This window comes from Acomys minous (genome assembly GCF_964271855.1).
Source record: "Acomys minous genome assembly, chromosome: 2".
NCBI lineage: Eukaryota > Metazoa > Chordata > Mammalia > Rodentia > Muridae > Acomys > Acomys minous.
In genome coordinates this window covers 76,334,960-76,357,184 of record NC_140484.1, presented here as the reverse complement: position 1 = coordinate 76,357,184, position 22,225 = coordinate 76,334,960, and the positions used below count along the sequence as shown (strand labels likewise).

Here is a 22,225-nt window from a genome sequence, read left to right as displayed (position 1 = left end):
GGAGAGAGGAAGGTAGACATGTTGGTTTGCTTTCCGATGAACAAAATTTGAGACAGATACACGTAGACAACATTTTGCCCACCCAAGTGAGCCATCAGTCAGAGCCTCCCATCCCTTTAAGAAAATTAAATTTTTCCCAGCTTCTGTGTGGACTCCCCCACAGCAAAGAGCAAAGTTGCCTGGCTCATTGGGCTCAGGGATGAGGAGGAGGGTTTATTAGAGAATGCTGCGTTGGGTGGGCGTTGAGAGAACGCGCGCACCAGAGTGCGCTGTGGGCTTCTTTCCCTGGCCCTTGTCCTTAACCCTTCCCTCTGAGGAGCGAGATCCACTGCGCTGCAGAGCCCTGGAGCCCTGCTGCTGACTGCCCTGGGCTCCTGAAACTTTGCTCGGGGTGTGGGCTTGAGTACGCAGAGCTGAGCTGGCTAGCCGGCTCCAGGAAAGCACTTGGCGAGTGTTATGGAAGCGACCCTTCGGCACCCCAGGTGCAAAGCCTAGGAACTAGAAGAGCTACCCGGCAGCCAGCCGCAGAAGGGACCTGTTCCTTCAGCTCCACGGACCTTCAACGACCTGAAATTGAGACGAGGAAGGGCTGGGCAACAGGCGGGGAGCTGTCCGTTCAGCACCACGGACATCAGCCCTCCGACGTAAGTGGCCGGCCCCCGCCCCAGGACTCTCGCTTTTCTCCAGTTTGCCCGGGGGTGTGGAGAGCAGGCGGAGAGCTTTCCTGGGAGGCTGGGGAAGCAGTGAACACTCTTCTCAGCGACTCGCCTCCCAGCAGAGCTATTTTTTGCCATCCGCCCTCACCCCCGGCACACGCGCTCGCACACACGCACGCGCGCGCGCGCACACACACACACACACACACACACACACACACACACCACACACATACACACACACGCGCGCGCGCGTGCTCGCACACACACACACACACACACGCACACACGCTCACACACCAGACCGCTCTGGGTTTCTTTTGCCTTGAGTCTCACAGGGCTGTGAGAAACCAGGCGCATCCCAAACCGAGCTGGCAGCTCCAAGCTCAGAAGCCATGCCCTGCACAAAAGCTCGTCCTCACCAAGCTCCTGAGGAATGAAAGCAACCCAGGAATCCTCTGACCGCAGCAGTGATGTGGACCAACCCCCTGGAGCCCGCACCCTCCCGAGGGCCATAGAGGACTCGGGGAACTGGAGAGAGCTCAAGACAGGAAATCCCAGCTTTCCCAAAGTCCCCGTGGATACTGACAAAAGGAGATCCGGATTTTTGGAAGAGGCCGTCTTAGGTTACCCAGCTGCAGAGTGATTCTCCCCTCCGGCACTGAATCTCACCCTCCAACCCCCAGCCGTTCAGAGTACCATGAAGAATTATGAGGATGTGTGACAGAGGTATCCAGATGTTGATCACCACTGTAGGAGCCTTCGCAGCTTTTAGTTTAATGACCATTGCAGTGGGCACGGACTACTGGCTATATTCCAGAGGTGTGTGCAGGACTAAATCTACAAGTGACAATGAAACCAGCAGGAAGAATGAAGAAGTAATGACCCACTCTGGGTTGTGGAGGACCTGCTGCTTGGAAGGTACTTACAAATTCCCCTCACTGGCTCTGAATGACCGGCTTCTAGTGTCCTGACGTGTGTTGGGGGGAAATAGAGGCAGTGAAAGGGAAGAAAATAGTTGATATTGTTGTTGAAAATGTGTGAGTGTCCGGACTATGCTTCCACTGAGGCTGGTGCTGTGTTGGATGGAAGGATTGGGTCTTGTTGATTGGTTTTGGTCTAAGCTAAACGGGATGTGATTTTGTAACACTCTAAGCAGCTTCTGCAGTTGGGAAATCTAATCCCGTATCTCTAGGCATGTTTGTGCACTGCTTAGATCTCTGTCTAGAGCGGAAGACTTTGGATTTGTTTAATTGCATTTTGGTGAACAGGGATTACTAAGGACTGGAGGGAGGGAAGATAAGAAAGTGATGAGGGAGATGAGGAGGGACTGATCTGACCTGGGCACTCTGGTCTGCTTACTTATGATTGTTTTTTCAATAAAAAAATCTTATCAGCTTCTTCTGAGTTCGGTCTAACTATACACTGCAATGAACTTCCTTTGCTAACTGGTACTAGGGAACAAACAACATGTAAACCCCAACTCTCACACCCCCACAGCTAAAGAAAACGTCTTTATGAATAAGTGTCTCATTATTTGGGATCAAAATAAAACTAAAGTCTTCATGTGTGCTATCCACCTGACTTCATTCATAAATCACGCCCATAACCAGCAAATGTATTTCCTTGACGTTTAGATGAGACTGACTCTAAGAATTGCAGTTCATTGCTTCTAATTTTAAAAATTAGAGGATTTGTTCTAAATTATAATGAGGCAAGGCAGGTTCTTAGGCAGCCTATGTCACTACTAAAGTCGCTTCACCGCATGAAGAGTGACTGTCAATTTCACTGGAGAATGCCTGGATATCACGAGGAGTGAAAAAAGATAATGAAGTAAATCAGAGCTCCGTGAACCTGCTACCTGAGGGAGCCACTAGATCAAAGAGGCACTAAGAAGGGGGTTTATTTGTCTGGTTGATTGGTTTTTGTTGCTTTTCTGGCTTCCAGGGAGCCAGTGAAGTTTATCACAGTGACAGTTAAGAAAATACAGGCTCCCTCCCCCTCCCCTCAGTCACCCTTGGCTCTCTCCGCCTGCAACCCTGTGGCATTTCTCAGGGTTTCTTGGGAGCTCACATTTATGTAAATGACTTCGGAAATCATGCTATGACATCACTTGCTAGTGTAATATTGCATCATTCTCTGGCCTCCTTCCCACAGCCTGACGCGCTGAACTCTCCTGACTATAGCGCCACTACAGTTGGTTCTGTTTCCAACACAGATTTGCAACTGGTGGGAAACCTGGGATGGAAAGGGCTGCTTTAGGTGGGGTGAGAATCATGTGAAGTCACAAAACCCAACTAATGCTGCAAATGGTCTCTACAGACTTAGCCAAGATGTTTGTCCCTTTTAGCTCTCAGTAAACCCAAGAAATGATTGATTTGGAACCCATGGTTTTGAGTTACGACTGCTCAAGCTTACACTGTATCCAGTGTACTGAAAGAAATTCTGAAATGACTCTTTGCTAAAGATCATCAAGAATCTAACATTTGTGGTTATTTCTGACCGCTTGCAGTTGGGTGGCATGAGGTTATTCACCTTGGGGAAATCTCACCATTTCTTTTGCTGTGTTGTCAGTAATGGATTGAATCAGTTTTTGCAACGCTGTGATTTGATAAGTGTGATAATACTTACATAGGTAGCATTAAAAAAATTTTTTTTAAACCCAGGCTTCTCCCCTTCCAAAACCATATGCAAGTATACCAGGTTTTGTCATTTATATTCATTCTGCCTCTTGGAACTATTCTGGAAATGTAAGTTTAAACACCGATATTGACTTCTCTCACCCCGCCTTATTTACTTAAACGTCTGTCAGGATAAAATCAGGGCCTAAATTTCCTGAACCTTTCTCCAAACTCTCATAAAGAATGTTTTCTCTTCTCTTTGCCATGCTACTCTGTGCCTACAGTTTATGCATGGGACCAGAGTCCAAAGTGACTGTCCCACAGACTTAGTGGGGTAAGTGAGAAAGGAAATTAGGGAAAAAATTAGCTGAATTGAAGATGTGTTCTTTGGCAAGTCAGTTCTTTCCAGAAGATTTGTTGATGTCTTCTTCTAGTTTTTCTCAGCTACGTTTTACATTGTCAAAGCATTCCACTCAGTGAGCTATATAACCCTCATGACTGAGAAGTTTTTAACATCTAGATAGGCCTGGCTAAAATTTGAAGCCATGGTTCTTCTCAGTGAACTGAACACATTGAGTATTCGAGGACTTTGCAAGAGCCTTTGTTTTCTGCATGATAAGACATATGCATTTGAATAAATTACTTAAATTTTTTTAAAAAGGGAAAAAATTAAAAAATTAAAATTAAAATTAAATAAAATTAAGAACTGACACATGCAGCAGAAGGCATACCTCCTAGGATTTCCTCCTCTGTGAGGGGAAGATAAATAGCATCCTCTATTCACCAGCTCCTGTGTATCTCAGAACAACAACACCGTCAGCTTTTGACCCTTTACTCATCTAAAGACCAGTGCAGGGAGCATTATAGCTCGTTTTTTTTTCTTACATATAATTTAAAGGAGTCCCTTTTTATCCCGTACTTTAAGAGGCATGAGACAATGTGGTAATTTTGTCCCAAATAAGGGAATACTAAGTAGCGACATGACAGCTGTGTGCAAACATGTGAAAGAAAGGCTGTCATTTGCAAGAGAGACTTGAAATGTTCTACATGGCCTCAAGGGGGTCAGTGAGTGAGCTCAAGGAAGACAGGTTTTACTGAAATATAAATTCCTACCCAGCGTGGCAAAAGACCCTTCCAGAGATAATGAGTCCCCTAACAGCAAAAGTATTGAAATCTTAAAAAAAATTAATAATATCAATTGTCCCAAACTTGGCTAGTCACTCAAATCTCATGAATAAGTTTTTAAAAATAGACTATCAGTCTCCACAGCTACATTCTATGCCTCCATACATCTGTTGTGGGTCCCTGACATCTAAAGTTCTTAAAAGTCCGCCAAGCTATTATGATGTCAGAGCCAACATGTAATGGATGCTTACAGTAGGTCTGGGGATGGCTGAGAATGCTCAAAAGCACCACAGCTCTTGAGAGAGATGGCGACTTCTTTTTGTCACCCCTATGACCTAGCAGAGTAGGTCTTACTCTGTAGTAGTGCTGTTTTCATTTTTTTTAAAACAATTAGGTATTTCATCTTTAGAAGAGCTCAGAGGTGTAGGTACTGTCACCTTATAGTTGAAGAAACTGAGGCTAGGAGAGGTTCCATAACTGGACCAAGGGCATAGTGCCTCAGCTTGGCAGGTGGTAGGTAGCCTAAGGCTTGCAGACTCTCAGAGCATTGCTGGAGAGCTCTAGCAGCTGATTTGCTGCTGGTACAAACACTGACTTGTGAGGATGCCCAGACACATGGTTTTTTTCCATTCAGAAGACTCAGACCCGAAAACATTCAGCTTGTCTGTGCAGCAATGGAAGGCAATGGAAGGGATGCAGGAGCCACCAGACAAGAACAAACCCAGCACAGCAAAAGATGCACTTTGAATGAAAAACCAGTCAACCTATGTAGAGACACCCACAAGGAGAAACCCAAGCGATCGCCTGACTCATTATCTGGAAAGCAGGCAAGGCATTCACAAAGTCCCAACCCGCTGCATGTTTTCAAAGGCCGCGTGCGATTTTGAATGAGAATGTATTCTGTAGCCACTTCCCTTGGTTTAAAAAAAAAAACACGGAAGGGCTTAGTCTGAGCAAAGCAATGCATTTAGAATGTGAGGGGGACACCACTTGCCCAGCAGGGAAGAATCCTGGCTGTTAATCACATGCCTTTCCCTAATAGTCATGTAAATTGTTTATGCTGCTTCCCTCCCTTGGACCTCAGTTTACTCAGGTCTAAGATAAGAACTTTAGATGAGGTTGAGAAGTCACAAATCCACTGTCTATGTGGCCTAGCCAGGTCACGTGAAGCATGAAGAAAGCATTTCACACTCTTTAGCGCAGCTGCATGGTAGAGAACACATGATGACCAGACTTTGATCTCAATGTGGGGGAGATAGAAGGTACTGGGGACTGTGCCAAGCTGGAGGGGCCATCTAAAGAACAACTGTTAGTCGACTTGAATTGAGTTTGACTCTGGGGAAATGTGTATCAAGTATGTCCCAATATATCAGGAAAAGAAGAGTCAAGCATGGGGCAGCGAAATGGCTCAGTAGGAAAAATGCTTGTTATACGAAGGTATAGGCCCAGTGTTGACATTCCCCCACCATGTAAGTGCTGGGTGGTTCTAGCGGACTATCTGTGATCCGAGCAGACACAGATTTCCTGAGCAATCTGGATAACTAGGCTAGCTGAATTAGGAAACTTCAGGTTTGTGTGAGAGGCCCTGACTCAACGTGTAAGGTGGAGACCAATCAAAGAAGACACCCAACTGCAGACTCTAGTCTCCACGTGTGCACACACATACTTGTGCACACAAAAACACATGCAGGTACATACACATACATAACTATATATGTACACATACATATACAACATACGCATATACATAGAAAGAAGAAAAAGATCAAAGAAAAATCAGGTATTAAATTTTTGAATTTTAAAATATAAGCAAATAGTTCACCTTTTAAAAACATGGATTCATCCAAACTTGTATTTACATTGCAGCTTAATTTTGTCCATGGGTTGCCAGTTTTAAGCCCTAAAAACTACCTAAATGGCCTTTTAAAGAAAATTTCTATTTTCATACTCATGAATTACTCTTTATAACTTATTAAAAAGGGCTTTAGATATTAAGAAAAGAAAGCCCACTCAGGATTATAGCTCAGGGAACTTAAGACCAAAGAGAAAGAAGTTCAATAAATCTTTGTTTCTACTGCAGATGGGCCTAGATGACACCAAACATCTGGCTGAAAAAGAAAATGAGAAAAAAAAATTAGCCAGTCATTAGAAGTTCCCCCATATTTCCAAATCTGCAGATGGTTGGCTTTTTCAGCCAGATGGGGTTCCAGCTTTATTTATGTGTTCAGAATCCTTTGGGGGGAAGCTGCAAAGATGCAGTTGAGGAAGAAGGCAAGGGAGGGGGTTCTTGAGTATGTCCTGGGTGCCAAGCCCTGTCAATGCTCACCTCCCTGTCCTATATCACCCGTGAGAATGCAGACTCTCTAGGTGCAGGGGTCTTATCTTTGAGGCACACTGCTATATGTCCTAGAGCTTTAAAACAGCCGCTTTCTTTCCTTCCTAGATGGCACATGTCACCTCACCTAAGCCACAGCATAGAACAAGCTAGAGGGCCCCCTTTCTACTGCTGGACTTTCTGGTCCTTTCCATGCGTTCTTCCTTCTCACCCTTAAAACCCAAGAGTCAAAAGACAAGAAGAAAGTGGTCCAGAGTCATAAGGCAGGGTGTGAGCGAGCGACTTCAGCTGTACATGTAGGATGAGTTAGGGTTGAGCAGGTGGTAGAGGTCAGAAGAGGAACATGAATAACACCGAGCTGTGCCGTGTCCCCACATAGTCAGAATGTTTTAGGTGCTGGACTGCTTCCCTAAGTGTTGGCAAACAACACATGTCCCTCCAAAGTCCCTCACCAGCTCCCCACCACTGCTGAAGCCCCCTGAGCCGCCCATTCCCAAGACCTCCCAGGTCGCTAAGATACATGAACTAAAGACAAAAGCCTGATGGGTATTTTGCTTGCCACAGTGCAGAAGTGACTGATCTGGTCAGTAAAGAAATTAATGCTCAGATGCCCTGTTGCTTCCCCTGTTAGTAAGTGGTATCCAGATAGAAAGTAGGGCCCACCTGACCCCTACACTCCCACGATTACACCTTTAATCATGACCGTTCTCCAACCATAGCTACCATCTATTTTGTGGACTGGTCTTGTGCTCAACTGACTGTTGAACATTTCACTTCCAGCTGTGCCCTCATTGGTACAAAGCCCCCAGACATCTTCTTCCTACCCCAAACACAGCATTCCTCCTCCTCCTCCTCTTCCTCCTTCTCCTCCTCCTCTTCCTCCTCCTCCTCCTCTTCCTCCTCCTCCTCCTCCTCCTCCTCCCCCCCCCTCCTCTTCCTCCTCCTCCTCCTCCTCCTCCTCCTCCTCCTCCTCCTCCTCCTCCTCCTTCTTCTTCTTCTTCTTCTTCTTCTTCTTCTTCTGTGGTTTCATCACAGGCAGTAAATGCCTGGAAAATCCCTGTGTTGGTTTCATCCCTTGAAATCATATGTTCAGGCATACAATAAAGACTGTTTTCTTGCATTGCCAAACTGATTAGTGTGCACTATTGATATGTGTTGAAAAATATAAGAAACCAGGCAAAATGACACCAGGGTTCTTGTCATGTTTTCACAGAATAGTGTACAACAAGTTCGCCTAAGGGACCATCTGACCCTCTGGGGACTCTACTTTTGTTTACTTTTGTCTTTTAAAGAAATACACTTAAATCCATTAATTCTATGTTTATTTAGTTCAAAAATGAAGGAGATGAACATAATTTTTTATTCAGTAACAGTGCAAATGATTTCAGCTCAGTTAAAAAAAGATAACCCCAAATATAGTGGCTTGCACTTTCCAGCTTGCTACTGGGTTTTACATCTAACTTTACAATCTTATTTCAGAATTTTGTTCCTGGAAAAAAATTACCTTCTCTGTTAAATCAGTTTTATGATTCTGCTAGTTGAGTTGAATTCTCACTGTTGAATTGAATAAAACTTGACATCAGCTGACTATGTAAGTTAGTAGAAATGTGTTTTTTACAGATTGAAAGTTATACTTTGCAATATGGAATCACCTTCCAAATGAAAACAGTGTTCATAGGGTTAAAGAGAAGCCTTTAAAAATTGCAGGGTTGATTTCTTTTACTCTGTCCTGGGCACCCTAAGAGATACTGTAGACACTACTCTACAATAGAAACATCACACCTGAGACTACGGTGCAACAGCAAATGTCTGGGGCCATGGGAGCCTGGAGTCTTATCTGAGCCCCGTCTTTCAGTGGGTGTGAGAGCTTAGAGATGGCTTAACCTCTGGTTGTCCCCTTATCAGGCATATTACTTTGCAGATGCCATCACCAAAATGATGCCACTGATGGAAGCAACTTAAGAGAGAAAGGCTTATTTTGGAACCCAATTTTAGAGTATTCCATCTGTCTGCCACTGCTTGGCCCCATGCTTTTGGCCAGGGCATCAGGGCATCAGGGTGGTGGAAACAAATAGAACAGAACAGCTGTTCACATCACAACAGACAGGAAGTAGAGTGCAGCAGGAATCAGGAACTAGAGACCACCTTCAAAGGCCTGACTCTACTGAACTACTTGACAGCTAGAGGTCTAAAGGCTCTAAAAAACTCCCCAAATGGTGCCCCCTTCTAGGGAGCTAACATTCAGCATACGTGCCTAGAGGCATTTCAGATCCAAAGTGTGGCACCCGCCTGTCAAAGATGACTTCCTTTGCTGTGTCTGTGGTTCTGTCAATAATATGTTGACCATTAGTTCTTGATTCATCCATGTCAGACAGTATTAATTTGCTTTAAGATGGAAAGTTAGCTCTCTTATGCCAGTGCTCTTTTTTTCTCCATTACTTGTGGTTCTTCAGTGAGCTACCTTGGGATCCAAGAAGAACGGTCCACAACATACAAGAACGTGTAGGGAAAAGAGGGGTTAGTATTTCATCTCTGGTTTGGGTATTTGTTTAGGGACACATGTCAGCGAGTATATGGAGAAGAAACAACAATGTTGAAAAAGTGGATGACACTGCACTGGGGCAGGCTGTTTGGAGTGACGGGTTCTGTAAGTTGAATGAAGCTTGGGTATCATATTGGAGAAAGATCTCCAATAGCTGAAAAGTCCTTGATGCCTCTGTCCAATGCTTGCAAAGAAGTCACACTACCAGGCTTCTCTTGACCCCCACCCCAGTCACCAGCCATGCACTTAAGTGCAGAGCTAAACCTATCTATTGGGAAGAGAGGCTTTAAAAATAGTTATAGGGTACCAGGTTGGCAACTGAAGTCACAGCATCAGCCAGTGGCAGAAGCCAACATGAGATGGGGAAGCCCAGTCCAAAGTCAATTATTTCCCAGCAAGGAAGCACATTACTGGGAAGGGACCCTAGGGCTCTCCAATAGCCAGTGCCTGTGCCTTCGTAAGAAAGCCAACATGCAGGGTCTCAGCGCTCAGGAATTAGCTAGGCAAGTAGTAACAACAATGAGCTATGAGAGAGAAGTGTGGGCCTCTTCCCTCTTAGTGCTCTGTACATGGTTCTTTAAGGGAAATGAGATTGTTGTCATTGGGACACAGGGCTCTACTACTTCCTCAAAAGAGGGAGCCATTGAATGCTAAATACATAAGCAAACAAGCATATAATGTATGTGTCTGTGTGTGTATATATATATATGTGTGTGTGTGTGTGTGTGTGTGTGTGTGTGTGTGTGTATACATATATGTGTATTTATATGTATATGTGTATATAGACACAGAGAGAGATGAAGGAAAATGCAGGGTTTGATTACCATTTCCCCCCATATCCAATGCTTTCATGAAAGGGGTAGAAGAATGGACACTGACAATGCCCTAAGGAAGTCACAATAACGCAGTAGAAATAACAGCTGACACTTAGCAATCACCTTCCATATGCCACCTACTTTCATTGTATTGGGCTGTGTGCTCATTTTCCCGGCCATCCCCTGAACACTAGTTTGTTTAGTTAATAACAGGCATACACTATCTAAGCAGTGGTCTAAGACAGTGTCACGTGACCCCCATGACTTCTTCAGAAAACAGATATTACTGATGCCCACATTTTGTAGACATCTACATAGAAAGACAGAGCTGATGTTCAAATCATCCCACCTGCTGTCTCTCATTAATTATGTGCCAGGCACTTGGATACACAGTATAAACAGGATCAGCTGATTATTCTAGAAGCCAGTCTACTGCTAGCCATTCTGTGCCACCAGCAAGTAGACAGACTCAGAGAGATGAAGTAGGTTCATAAACCCACAGCCCTGGAAGCTTGTAGGGATGCAAGGCACAGACCCACCCAAACCTCTACACTGCCTGTCCCCAGGGAAAAGCCTAGGCCTGGAAGGATGGGTTTCATCCCGCCCACTCTGTCAGTCACTGGCACACAACCATCCAATAGTTGTAAATATCATGATAAGTTGTCCTTCTGGGGCATGGGGATGTGGCCCAGTCAGCAAGGTGCTTGACGCTCAAGCATAAAGACCTGGATTTGGATCCACACCACCCATGTTCAAAAGAAAGGGCAGTGGGCTGGAGAGATGGCTCAGAGATTAAGAGCACTGGCTGCTCTTCCAAAGGTCCTGAGTTCAATTCCCAGCAACCACATGGTGGCTCACAACCATCTGGACTTGAGATCTGGTGCCCTCTTCTGGCATGCAGGCAGGATACTGAATAAATAATGAAGAGTATTTTTAAAAAGAAAGAAAAGAAAAAGCAGCGAGTGGTGGTGCTAACCTGTAATATTAGTGTTGTGGAGGTAGGAACAGGCAGGTCCTGCAGCTCACTGGCCAGCTAGTCTTACTGAGCAGTGAGACCCAGAGTCAGTGAGAGACTCTGGTTCAAATATAAAAAATAGAAAGAGTGATAAAGGATCCCTTGATATCAACCTCTGCCCACCATCCCCACATTATGTGTGTGAGTGTACACGCATGCACGCGCGCGCGCACACACACACACACACACTAGCATTTATACACATGTCACGCATATAAACATAATGTTAAGAGCTGTTAATTTTGATTGTAAATCCAGAAAGCAACATCAAGGAAAAGAAGAGGTAAAAACTAGCAGGATCTTAACTCCATAGCACTAGGCTCTGAAGGAACACCCCCTCCACAGGCCCCGTGGCATTTTCCCATGAAAAGGAAGCATCAAACATTTGCAAGTAAAAGCACAAGAGCCTGGCAAGATGCAGGGGAGGGGGACAATCAATGAGGCACTCCCACTGCCTCCACATGGAGCTTGAGGCTTGCTAAACTGGGGATGCGATTAGGTTCATGACTGTCCCCTCTTCTGAGGATTAAGATTTGGGCAGGTCACTGGTTTGACTCCTTTGAGCTTTAAATGCTGTGTCAGGCAGGAATCAGCTTTTGGCCAGTTTCTCAGACAACACTTAAAGGGGTTCAGGCATCTTTGAGGAACACCGGGCAGCAGACCAATATTCCGCCAAGCTTGATTCTTACTGATTTTGGGCAAGAGTGAGCCAAAAGTGGGCAACTGGGATGAGACAGAGGGTAAGCAAATCCTAACACCATCATTTTCATCTTTAATTTGAATATTAGAAGTAATGTTATCCAAGAACTCTAGCCATCACCTTCCTGTGACCTTTGTCCCAGAGCCCAGAGTGTAGTATATGCTCATGAAATGTGCACTAACTTTGTTGCAGGCAAGAGAATAATTTGGTTAGCTTAAGCAGTGGCTGGACATTTTTGGTAGGCTGGCTGTCCAGAGAACTCCAGGATCTTCCCATCCCCTCCACTGCCCACCCTTAATGCTGGGGTTGCAGGTACACCCCACTGTGTCCTGATTTCATGTTGCTCTTGGGAGTCTGAACACAGGTCCCCTGTGCAGAAAGCACTTCATCCATTTTGCTGTCTCCCAAGCCCTAGTTGCTTGATTCTTAAGCACTTACGAACCACTCTCTTAATAATCAATCCAAAACGCCAGCCATGGGGTCACACAATCCAGTAGCCCACAGCTTGAGAGCCATGGCTCTCCTGACTCTGTGTCATGGTCTGCTGTCTTCTATCTCATCCCAGAATGTAACATAGCACTTCAACAGTCTCACCTTGAAATTCCCTCAGTACTCTGGGTGCAAACTTGGGGAAGGAAAAAAAAAAGGTACATCCGTGCCATGTGGGCATATTGCATACAAACGCAACAGACACTGTTTCTGTACCCCATGTGTACTTGTTACCTGCATGGGTAGGAGATGCACTCACGGCCACCCTGCATCCTGTGGCATCTGCTGTTTGGAATCATGCATTTCTGACCTGGAAATACAATGATACTTAACCATTAAGTTAATGTGATTCCAGAAATCACAGGTGGCTATGAAGAGACCTGTCACCAAACTCTCCTGGCCCCCATGGGAGTTAGTTCTGGCTCAGAGGAGTCATTATAGATGGACAGGCATTTACAACAGGTCTCTCAGCTCCTTGAAAAGTGAGGGACATAGACCCAAACAGCCGTTTATTAGCGGAAAATGCTTCAACATTTGTATTATAAAGTAATTCTAACTTTTTTGTTTCCAAAGTATTGGTTTGTTGTTGTGGGTTGTTTTTATTTTTACCAAAAAGGAATCTGGTTTGTGTTCAAAATGCTCTAAGTCTTTAGAGAAAAAGAAAAAAACTAAATCAAGGGGTAAAAAGTGTTAGCCTGAGTTAAGGATCTGCTGGGCGGGGTTGGAACGGTCCCTCTGGGAAGTGACTGCTTCCCTCCTGAGCAGTGGGAGGTGGCAGTAACTAGAGTAATAAAGTCTGAACTACGGAAATCAGGCCTGAGGTCCCTGTCATGAATACCAATGATGTATTTACAGTTATAGGCCCTGGGGCTGTACTGTAATGACACCTCATTGGCTTAAGAAAGAACCGAGTCCTAACACACGGAAGGTATGCTAAGGGAAGGTGTGTGCGCGTGGAAATTCATACACTGTGGTCAGGGTTGGCTTCACTGAGAAGGTGACCTTGAGTTCAAAATGGAAACGAGGCGAGGAGACAAGCCAAGTGGCTGTGTGAGGAATGGCATTGCAGGGGGGAAGGAACAGCAGCTGCAAAGGCTGAGGTGGGGCTGTGCCTGGTGCTCAAGGAGTCCAGCGTGGCTGAGGAGGGGCTTCCAGAAGGAGAGAAGCAGATGCATTTGGGGCGTAGGAGGCCAGCTCACACAGAGCCTGGATTCAGAGCCCAGCGAGGAGTGGATGCCTGTACCATCACTGTCCCCCTCTTTCCTCCCTCCTCCCTCTTCCTCTCTTCCCCACTCCTCTTTACTCCTTCTCCCTCCCCTCTCTTCTTCTCCTTTCACTTCTTTTTCACTTCCTTTCCCTCTCTTCTCCCTCCTCACTTCATCCTAATCCTCCCTTCTCCTGCTCAGCTTCTTCTGTCTCTCTCCTCCTACTCTAGGTAGTGGGGACTGAATGCAGATCCTCAGACACGGCTCAGAGTCTTCTCCACTGTATATCTTGCTGCACATTGCCCCCAGGTCTCTCTTGCTCCTGTTAGATAAGAATGCTAAGTCTAGTCTTCAAATTTGTCTCCCGTTTTGCACCCCCAACCACTGTCTGTGATGGGGACAACAAAACAACATCTCAGAGTTGCCTCCCTCCCTTCCTTCCTTCCTTCCTTCCTTCCTTCCTTCCTTCCTCTGAAGACAGCCCATGGTTCCTTCAGCACTCAGCTTTTCATTTGTGGAAAACTATACCAAAAAATGACATCAGTGAGAAACTCTGAATGCTTACAGAACCTGTCGAAGCTCTCCGAATCATCCTTCCTGCTGAGTAACCTCTGCCTAACCCACAGATTCTCTCACTCTCCTTTTCCTCAGAACTGAGGACCAAAGTCAGGGTTTAATGCACACTGGGCAAGCTCTCTACCACTGAGGCCCTGTGCTATCCAGCTCCAACTCGCTTTGCATGCCACACAGGGCCCCTGCTATGCCCGGGAGATCCAAGAGAGATGCATGCTAAGTGGTTTCCGGGAGAGGAAGCTTCAGCCTGAGTCTGGGTTCCTTGCTCTTCAAGTGCTTACCGAGCTGCCATAGTGCGTGAGACACCATGCTATGTCTGGAGGATGCTGCAGCAGAGAATAAGGGAGGCCAGGTTCCTGGGTGGGGAAGATGCTGCTGAAGAGGCAAGCAGTGGCTGGAGCTCCTGCTGCTAAGAGGAGGAGTTCCTGGATTAGTCAATGTGGGGTTGTCATGGAAATGTTCTTAGGGCTGTGAGTCTTCAAAGTGGCTGGCCTCACTATGTGCTCAAGACACGTATGCCAACTACACAACAAACACTATATAGGCTACACAGAGGACTGACCTGCCCAGTGCTGGGTAGGTTACATAAATGAAGTCAGAGCTCCCAGGTTCTTACAGCTAAACCGAGGACAGCAGCAGCTGACTGGAAAATCCATGAAAGCATGTTAATGGACTAAGCCTGTGTGTGTTTGTGTGTGTGTGTGTGTGTGTGTGTGTGTGTGTGTGTGTGTGTGTGTGTGTGCGCGCGCGCATGAGTGCACTTCATTGTTTGAGGCAGAGTCACACTCTATCTCTAGGTCGCCTTGACCTTACTCTACAGTCCAGGCTGGCCCCAAACTTGAGTTCCTCCTGCCTCAGTTTCCCAACCCTTGAGATCAGAGTTGTATGTCACCATACCCAGCTTCTCTTTTTCATGTTTAAACTTTGAAGAAAATTCTAGGTAGTTGATATTTTTATATCTTTCTTAGTAGAATTTTCCCTGTATCATGCTTTGGATCTTGTTCTGCAGTACTGGGAATCAAACTCAAGGAGTTCTGTGAGCCCTCTACCACCAAACTATTTTCACAGCCTTTATATTTTTCTTAAAATGCTTCGAAGGACATAAACTTAACACAAACCAGACCCCCCGGTATAAAACAAAGCCAACCTGATCATTTCCCCGTGTCACTGCTCTGCAGCCTCACCCTCCCTTCACACAAATGACTGCTGCTCGGGTGTAGCTAAGTGACTGGCAGATAGCACTTCTCTGTTTTCCTGCTTTACTGAGTCTTCTATTAACACATAACAGAGAGAATATGCTTCTCTTCAAGTTCACATTGTTCTCAATGCGCTCAAAAGCCTTCCGAGATTGATCTTGTGTAGAGGTTTGACTAAGAATGCACCCCCACCCCCTAGGCTCTTATATTTGAATGCTTGGTCCCCAACTGTTGGACTACTTTGGAATCATTAGGAGGCGTGGCCTTGTTGGAGGAAGTGTGCCACCGGGAGTGGGCTTTGAGGTTTCACAAGCCCACACCATTCTGATTTCACTCTCTCTGCCTTGTGCATGTGGATCAAAATGTGAGCGCTCAGCTACTGCTCGAGCCCGTGGCCGCCATGCTCCCAGCCACGGTGGCCATGGACTCTCACCCTCTGAAACTATAAGCCCCAACAAATTCCTTCTTCTTTAAGGTGCCTTGGTCTAGGTGTCTTATGACAACAGTAGAAGAGTAAGTAAGATATCTTTCAACTTACTAAGGCACTGAATCATTCATCGAATTTTAAAATCCAATATGAAGAAAAGTTTGTAATGACAATCCTTTGTCGTTACAATCTGACAATGCCTGGGAGACTCACCCCTCACAGCCACACAAAGCTTTTGCTTCAAAGCCATTTCTGATTTGACACTCCCTGTGTTTATTCCCATATCTCTAAATCATATGTTCATCTCTCTATTTCTTGATTTGTAGCCTATTGACTTCCTGCCATGATAGGTAAGGATTTATCCAACTCACTATCGTCTCTGTATTGATTAACTCTCTAATTTTAAAAAATAATATAAATCTTCATTTCTTCCCCATGCACAGTGGGCAGAATGTCCTAGCTTCCCACTTTACAGAATAAAAATGTCCAAGTTCCTCATCTCTACCCACACGTCTGTCAACTGTATTTTTTCCATCATTAAGATTCATTCTAAGCTAACCTTGAGTGGGTCTTGTGCAGACCACCACAGCTGCTAGGCACACATGAGTGCAATGGCCACTTCATGTCCGGAAGACAGGATTTTACCGCACCCTCCCCCATCCTCTGGCTCTTACATGCATTTTTGCTCTCTCTTTTGGAATGTTTCCTGAGCTTGGGCAGGGTGCAGCCAAGAAGGTCTGAGCCTGTGCAGTCACTTAGTCTCAGAATTCTGACCAGTTCTAAGCCTCTTTAGGTAGGAGAAGGGAAAATGGATAGACATATGCTGGGGTCATGTTGTAAACATGTATGAAATTGTCAGAGAGAAAGTTTAAAAGATCACCCAGAAGAAGAGTGAGATCAAATCAAGGGTGGCTCACAGGCTGTGCGCTAGCCTGGCTCGCACAGGGCCTCCGGCTCCAGCTTCAGCTCTGCAAATAAACATCCCACCGTCCAACTCCATTAGTGAGTAGTCTGTAAAGACGCCTGCATCTTCCATGTTCCAGCAGTAGAGTCTGAATTTGAAAACAGATTCAAGTTACTATGGTTGTGACTGTAGACTGTCCAGCACAACGCCGAGTTACTATGGTTGTGACTGTAGACTGTCCAGCACAACATCGAGTTGCTATGGTTGTGACTATAGACTGTCCAGCACAAAGCTGAGTTACTATGGTTGTGACTGTAGACTGTCCAGCACAAAGCTGAGTTACTATGGTTGTGACTGTAGACTGTCCAGCACAACGTCGAGTTACTATGGTTGTGACTGTAGACTGTCCAGCACAACGCCGAGTTGCTATGGTTGTGACTGTAGACTGTCCAGCACAACGTCGAGTTACTATGGTTGTGACTGTAGACTGTCCAGCACAACGCCGAGTTGCTATGGTTGTGACTGTAGACTGTCCAGCACAAAGCTGAGTTACTATGGTTGTGACTGTAGGCTGTCTAGCACAACGTCGAGTTGCTATGGTTGTGACTGTAGACTATCCAGCACAACGCCGAGTTGCTATGGTTGTGACTGTAGACTGTCCAGCACAAAGCCGAGTTGCTATGGTTGTGACTGTAGACTATCCAGCACAAAGCTGAGTTGCTATGGTTGTGACTGTAGACTGTCCAGCATAACGCCGAGTTGCTATGGTTGTGACTGTAGACTGTCCAGCACAAAGCTGAGTTACTATGGTTGTGACTGTAGACTGTCCAGCACAACGCCGAGTTGCTATGGTTGTGACTGTAGACTGTCCAGCTCAACGCCGAGTTGCTCTCTACGGCTGCATTCTTCTCTGTGGTTTCAGAGACACCCGGAGGCAAGCGCTCAAATGGCATCTCGTAACACTTAGCCTGTTGCTCAAACTCATGCTGTGCATATGTTTACACCTGTGCTCAGGCTTTCTGGTGCAATTTCCGTATTTCCTAGAGTTTCTGATTGATTCAAAGATTTCTTTTTAAGCAGGGCAACTTCAAAACACGGCTCTGGGGAAACTATTACACCCCCTGTTTTTTCCGGCTTCCTTATTACCAACCAGAATTTACTAATTCAACTCTTTATAGGGTGTGGTGGCACATGCCTGTAATCCCATGAGCAGAGACAGAACGGCAGCAGCAAGTTGGAGGCCAGCCTGGGCTATATAGAGAGTTCTGGGCCAGCCAAGGCTACATAGAAAGACTTTGTCTTTAAAAATTGAAAATAGCTGGGTTTGGTTGCGAATGCCTTTAATCCCACCATTCAGGAGACAGAGGCAGGTGGATCTCTGTGAGTTCAAGGCCAGCCTGGTCTACAAAGGGAGCCCAGGATAGCCAAGGCTACACAGAGAGACCTTGTCTCAAAAAAAAGTAAAATAAAATAATAAATAAATAAAATAAATAAAAATTGAAAATAGAGCAAACAAAACCAAAGTAAACAAAAAAGAGGATTCAACCTCATTATGGTTTGGAACTACACTGTCTCCCATGGACTAATGTCTGGAATACTTGGTTACCAGAGGGTTGTACTGTTCAGGGAAATTTTGAGGAGGCGGGGCCTAACTGGAGGAGGAAGTTGGACACTGGGGGTAGATCCTTGAAAGCATACTACCCCTAACAACTTCCTGTTATTTCCTAAACTACTAAAATATGGCCTATATGGCTCACTTCTTGGATATGCTGGGCTAAACCGTCTGACACACAGAACCCAAATATACCTTTGTATTTTAAGTTGTTGCTCCCCGGTGTTTCGTCACAAGGATGCAAAAGTAACTTACACAGACTCAGGCTACCATATGACTTGGGGTCAAATCCAAGTCCAACTAATATGGGCGAGTGACTCAGCATTTTGCTTAACTTCCCGGAATCCCAGTTAACACACCTATAAAATGAGACTGTCATTGTAGCAATCTACAGCATTATATGAATAGTTGCACACATTGTGTAAATAGTTACTTTGTGTGAATGTACAGAGCTTAGGAAAGTGCCTGAGCCTGCATTAAACATGTGTTGGTTATTTCCACTTGTGTGACATAGGCGTGGCGTAGAATCCACTCACAGGCACTGTTCTGCCAACAACAGAGAAACATCTAGACCGTGGTAACCACCGTTCTGCTTGTCACTAAGAATCTTCACAAGACTCAAAGAAGACTGAGGCCAAACCAGTGACTTAACTGATGGTGGTAGTAGCAGCAAATCAGATTCGCAGTCTTTGGTGACAAATCTTGGATCTGATTCTTCTCATAAGGACGGTCCAGATTCTATGGACTCCGTGTTCTAGAATATCTGTCAATGAGCCACACATGGGAGCTGGTAGCAGTTAGTAAGTAGCTGCGTGCTGACGTATACTTCGTGCTTACCCACCTCTTCTTAGCCCTGTAAAACCCTGCATGGTGTTATCACTGTTTAACAGATGAGCACGGGGAACTCAGAGAGGCCACAGTGAAATCCAAAGTCAGGTCATCTAACTCTGAAAACCAGTATCTCTCACAGCATGGAGGTCAGGATGCAGGGCCAGGCCAGCCTCCGGGGAGCATTCCAGCAGCTTTCAAACGTGTTTCAGAGCAGGAGGAGCGGTAGGAGCAGACGCGTCTTGTCCACTGTGGCAACTGCTGCACAGTGATGTGCACACTACAGTAGCAACCCTGCTGAAGTCCAAGCAGTCACTGTCACCACACATGTCTCCACCCCCACACAGTGAAGGGTAATGTCAGATGTTTAAAATACTCTACATGAAGTTGGTTTTTTTTTAAAACAAAAGTTAGATTTTGTTAAATGTCAGGTTTTGGGGGATGTTTTGATACTCTAAAAACATAGGAAGTACATACAGAGCACTTCCACTGTAAGCCTACGTCTGGTGGAGGTCTTCACAGAAGGCCCTGTGCAACTGAGTTGTGAGCTAAACTAGCTGCTTTCCCTCCATGAGATGCCATATTTTCTGGAAAGAATGACTGACTGATGGGAAAATTATGGTTATTCAGGCTTGGGTCTTTGGCAGACAGAAAAAAAAAAAGATCTGAGCCTGTCACTTCAAAAAAAGCAACCAACAGTATTTGTTGCCAAGGATAAAATTCAAGGTTTCAAGTGAAAACTACAATTTTGGAAAACTTGTATCTGGCTCTGTGAGCCAATTCGATGTTCTTTTTTCTTTTTCTTTTTCTTTTTTTAATATTGTGTGATGAAATGTGCCCAATTTAAAAGACCTGCATTATTCAATGAATCAATATTTTCCAAATGACCAAACATATGCTGTTTAAAAATTGTGCTTGGCATATTAGTGCACGCCTTTAATATCAGCACTTCGGGAGGCAGAGGCAGGTAGATCTCTGTGAGTTCCACAACTGCCTGGTTGGCATAAGGGGTCAGCTATTGCTACATAGTGAGCCCCTGTCTCAGAAACAGAAACAAAATAGCTTTCTAAGTATACATTGCAGCAACACCATAGGGTGAGAACCACGGATCCTCATGTGATAAGACATGAAAATTCAATGTGGTTACATGGTCTACTACTATTATGATAAAAAAAAGAAAACATTTAAGAAGCCATTCTTTATTGAGGTTTGTGTAGGATGAAAAAATAGCCACAATTATTTTCAAAGGCCATTCAAAAGTTCCATCTTTTCCAATCAGATATTCGTGTAAAACTGTGGTTCATTTGTCTTCCCTTATGCAAACTTCCGGTAGCAATCAAACACAGAGGCAGATAGAAAATATGCCTTAAAGAAGTTTGCCAGGGATATGGCTCAACCTCTGGATGCCTGCTGCCCAGACTGATAACTTCAGTTCCCAGGACCCCAGGCAGAGGGAGAGAACCAACTCTTGCAAGGTGCTCTCTGACCTCTGCATGTGCACGCTGGCATGGATGTGTACACACAGAGAGACATCCACACTAAATAAACATTTCGAAAAGTAGAAGACTTGCCAAACAAACGAAAAGAAACACTACTCTTGTCATTTCCCTTTTTTGTTCTGGAAAACAGACAGTTTCGTGAATTATGTTAACACACACTCGGATCTACTGTCACTTCCCTGTGTGTTTTAAGATAAGAATTTGCACTTCTTTTGAGCTTATGTATGATACAGAAATATCAAGTTGATACCATCTATACAAACAAAAGCCTGATAATGTATAGATGTGTAGAATCTGAGTCCCAGATTTTTCAAGCCTCTCCTTCAGTTCGGCTTTGCATTCTGTTGACAAACTTGAAAACGTTGAGGAAAGAAACGAAGATGAGAAACACAGTCATCAGCTTTTTTCCTCGCTCTGCTTTCTCTCTTATGGGAGATGAAACGGTCCCCTGGCTGCTCTGGCCTCTGTCTCTGAGTCCTCTTTAGTTGCAGCTAGGGCAAGCTGTTGTTCTGCCATCTCTGGGATGTAAGAGGCAATGCAAGGTGTCAGTAAGTCCTGAAAGAAGTGGCTTTGATTAAAACGCAACCCCGCTGAGGTAGCGTTTGAAGGGATCTGGAGGATTCATAGCATCGCGTGGCTTTGTGAGCTGTGACTCTACAAAGAGTGGAGAACTGTGAAGACTTAACTTCCCTGTGAGATGAAGCAAAGCCAGGGGTGGGGGTTCGGGGGAAGAGTGAGCTGGGCATCCTCGGGCATGTGGTGGGTGGGGGTTAAACTTGTAAACTGACCATCTTGTAACCTATAACTAAAGAGATTGTGCCAGGAGGGGGCATTTGCAGAACGGACAGGACTGTTGGGCCACCACTGAGCAAATGTTCCTCTTGGCCAGTCTTCCTCCTGCTGAGCACCAGCACCTGCCTCGCTGATTCTTCCCTGCAGATGCAAAGTGACCAGCTGCCTCATGCTGCCTGGGATAGTCAGTGCACTCAAACTGTGAACCAAACTAAAACGGCCCTGTCTCAAGTTGTCAGGTGTTCTGTCACAGCAGGAAGACAGTAGCTGACACCCCTGTAATACACAGCTCTCTCTTTCTGTCCCTCTGTCTGCCTCTGTCTCTCTCTCTGTCCCCCTGTCTCTCTCTATGTCTCTGTCTCTGTCTCTCTCTCTCTCTGTTTCCCTGTCTCTGTCTCTCTCTGTCTGTCTCTCTAGCCCTCTCTCCCTCCATCCCTCTTCCTGTCTCCTTCTCTCTTATCTTGTAGAAAGGATGGCTGAGTCTGTGGCTCTATGTGCTAGTTTGTCGTCAAAGGAGCTTACATCCAGCCACCATCCTCTTCTTGGTGTTGGCACTCTGATTTTCTCACTATGTTGCCCAAGTTAGGCTCCTGTCTCAGCCTCCTGGGTGCTAAGATGATAAATATTTGTTATGGAGCCTAGCTTTGAATTGATGCTTTTAAAACAAGTTGGGAGCCATGTAGAGTCAGCTTAGGGATACACAGGGAGATAGACCAAGTAATTATTGCAGAAACCCTAGTAAAGGACAACTTGAGGATGTTGAAGGCAATCTGGTCTTAAAATATACATTTGGAAATTACCAGTGGCACACCCTGAAGGATGCTTTCAGAGGTGTGTTTCCTAGGTGACTCTGGGCACAGGCATATCAACTGTCCTACACGCAGCCATTCC

At 45.3% G+C, this 22,225-nt stretch overlaps 1 protein-coding gene across 1 annotated transcript in view; it reads left to right on the top strand.

Moving 5' to 3' along the window:
* Positions 1–206: 206 nt before the first annotated feature.
* Positions 207–22,225, top strand: part of CACNG3 (calcium voltage-gated channel auxiliary subunit gamma 3) — a 103,514-nt gene continuing 81,495 nt past the window's right edge. Inside the window, exon 1 of the mRNA XM_084767172.1 lies at positions 207–1,577. Within this exon, the coding sequence (XP_084623298.1) occupies positions 1,367–1,577 (211 nt within the window). The 5' untranslated portion in view covers positions 207–1,366. The remainder of the gene's footprint in view (positions 1,578–22,225) is intronic.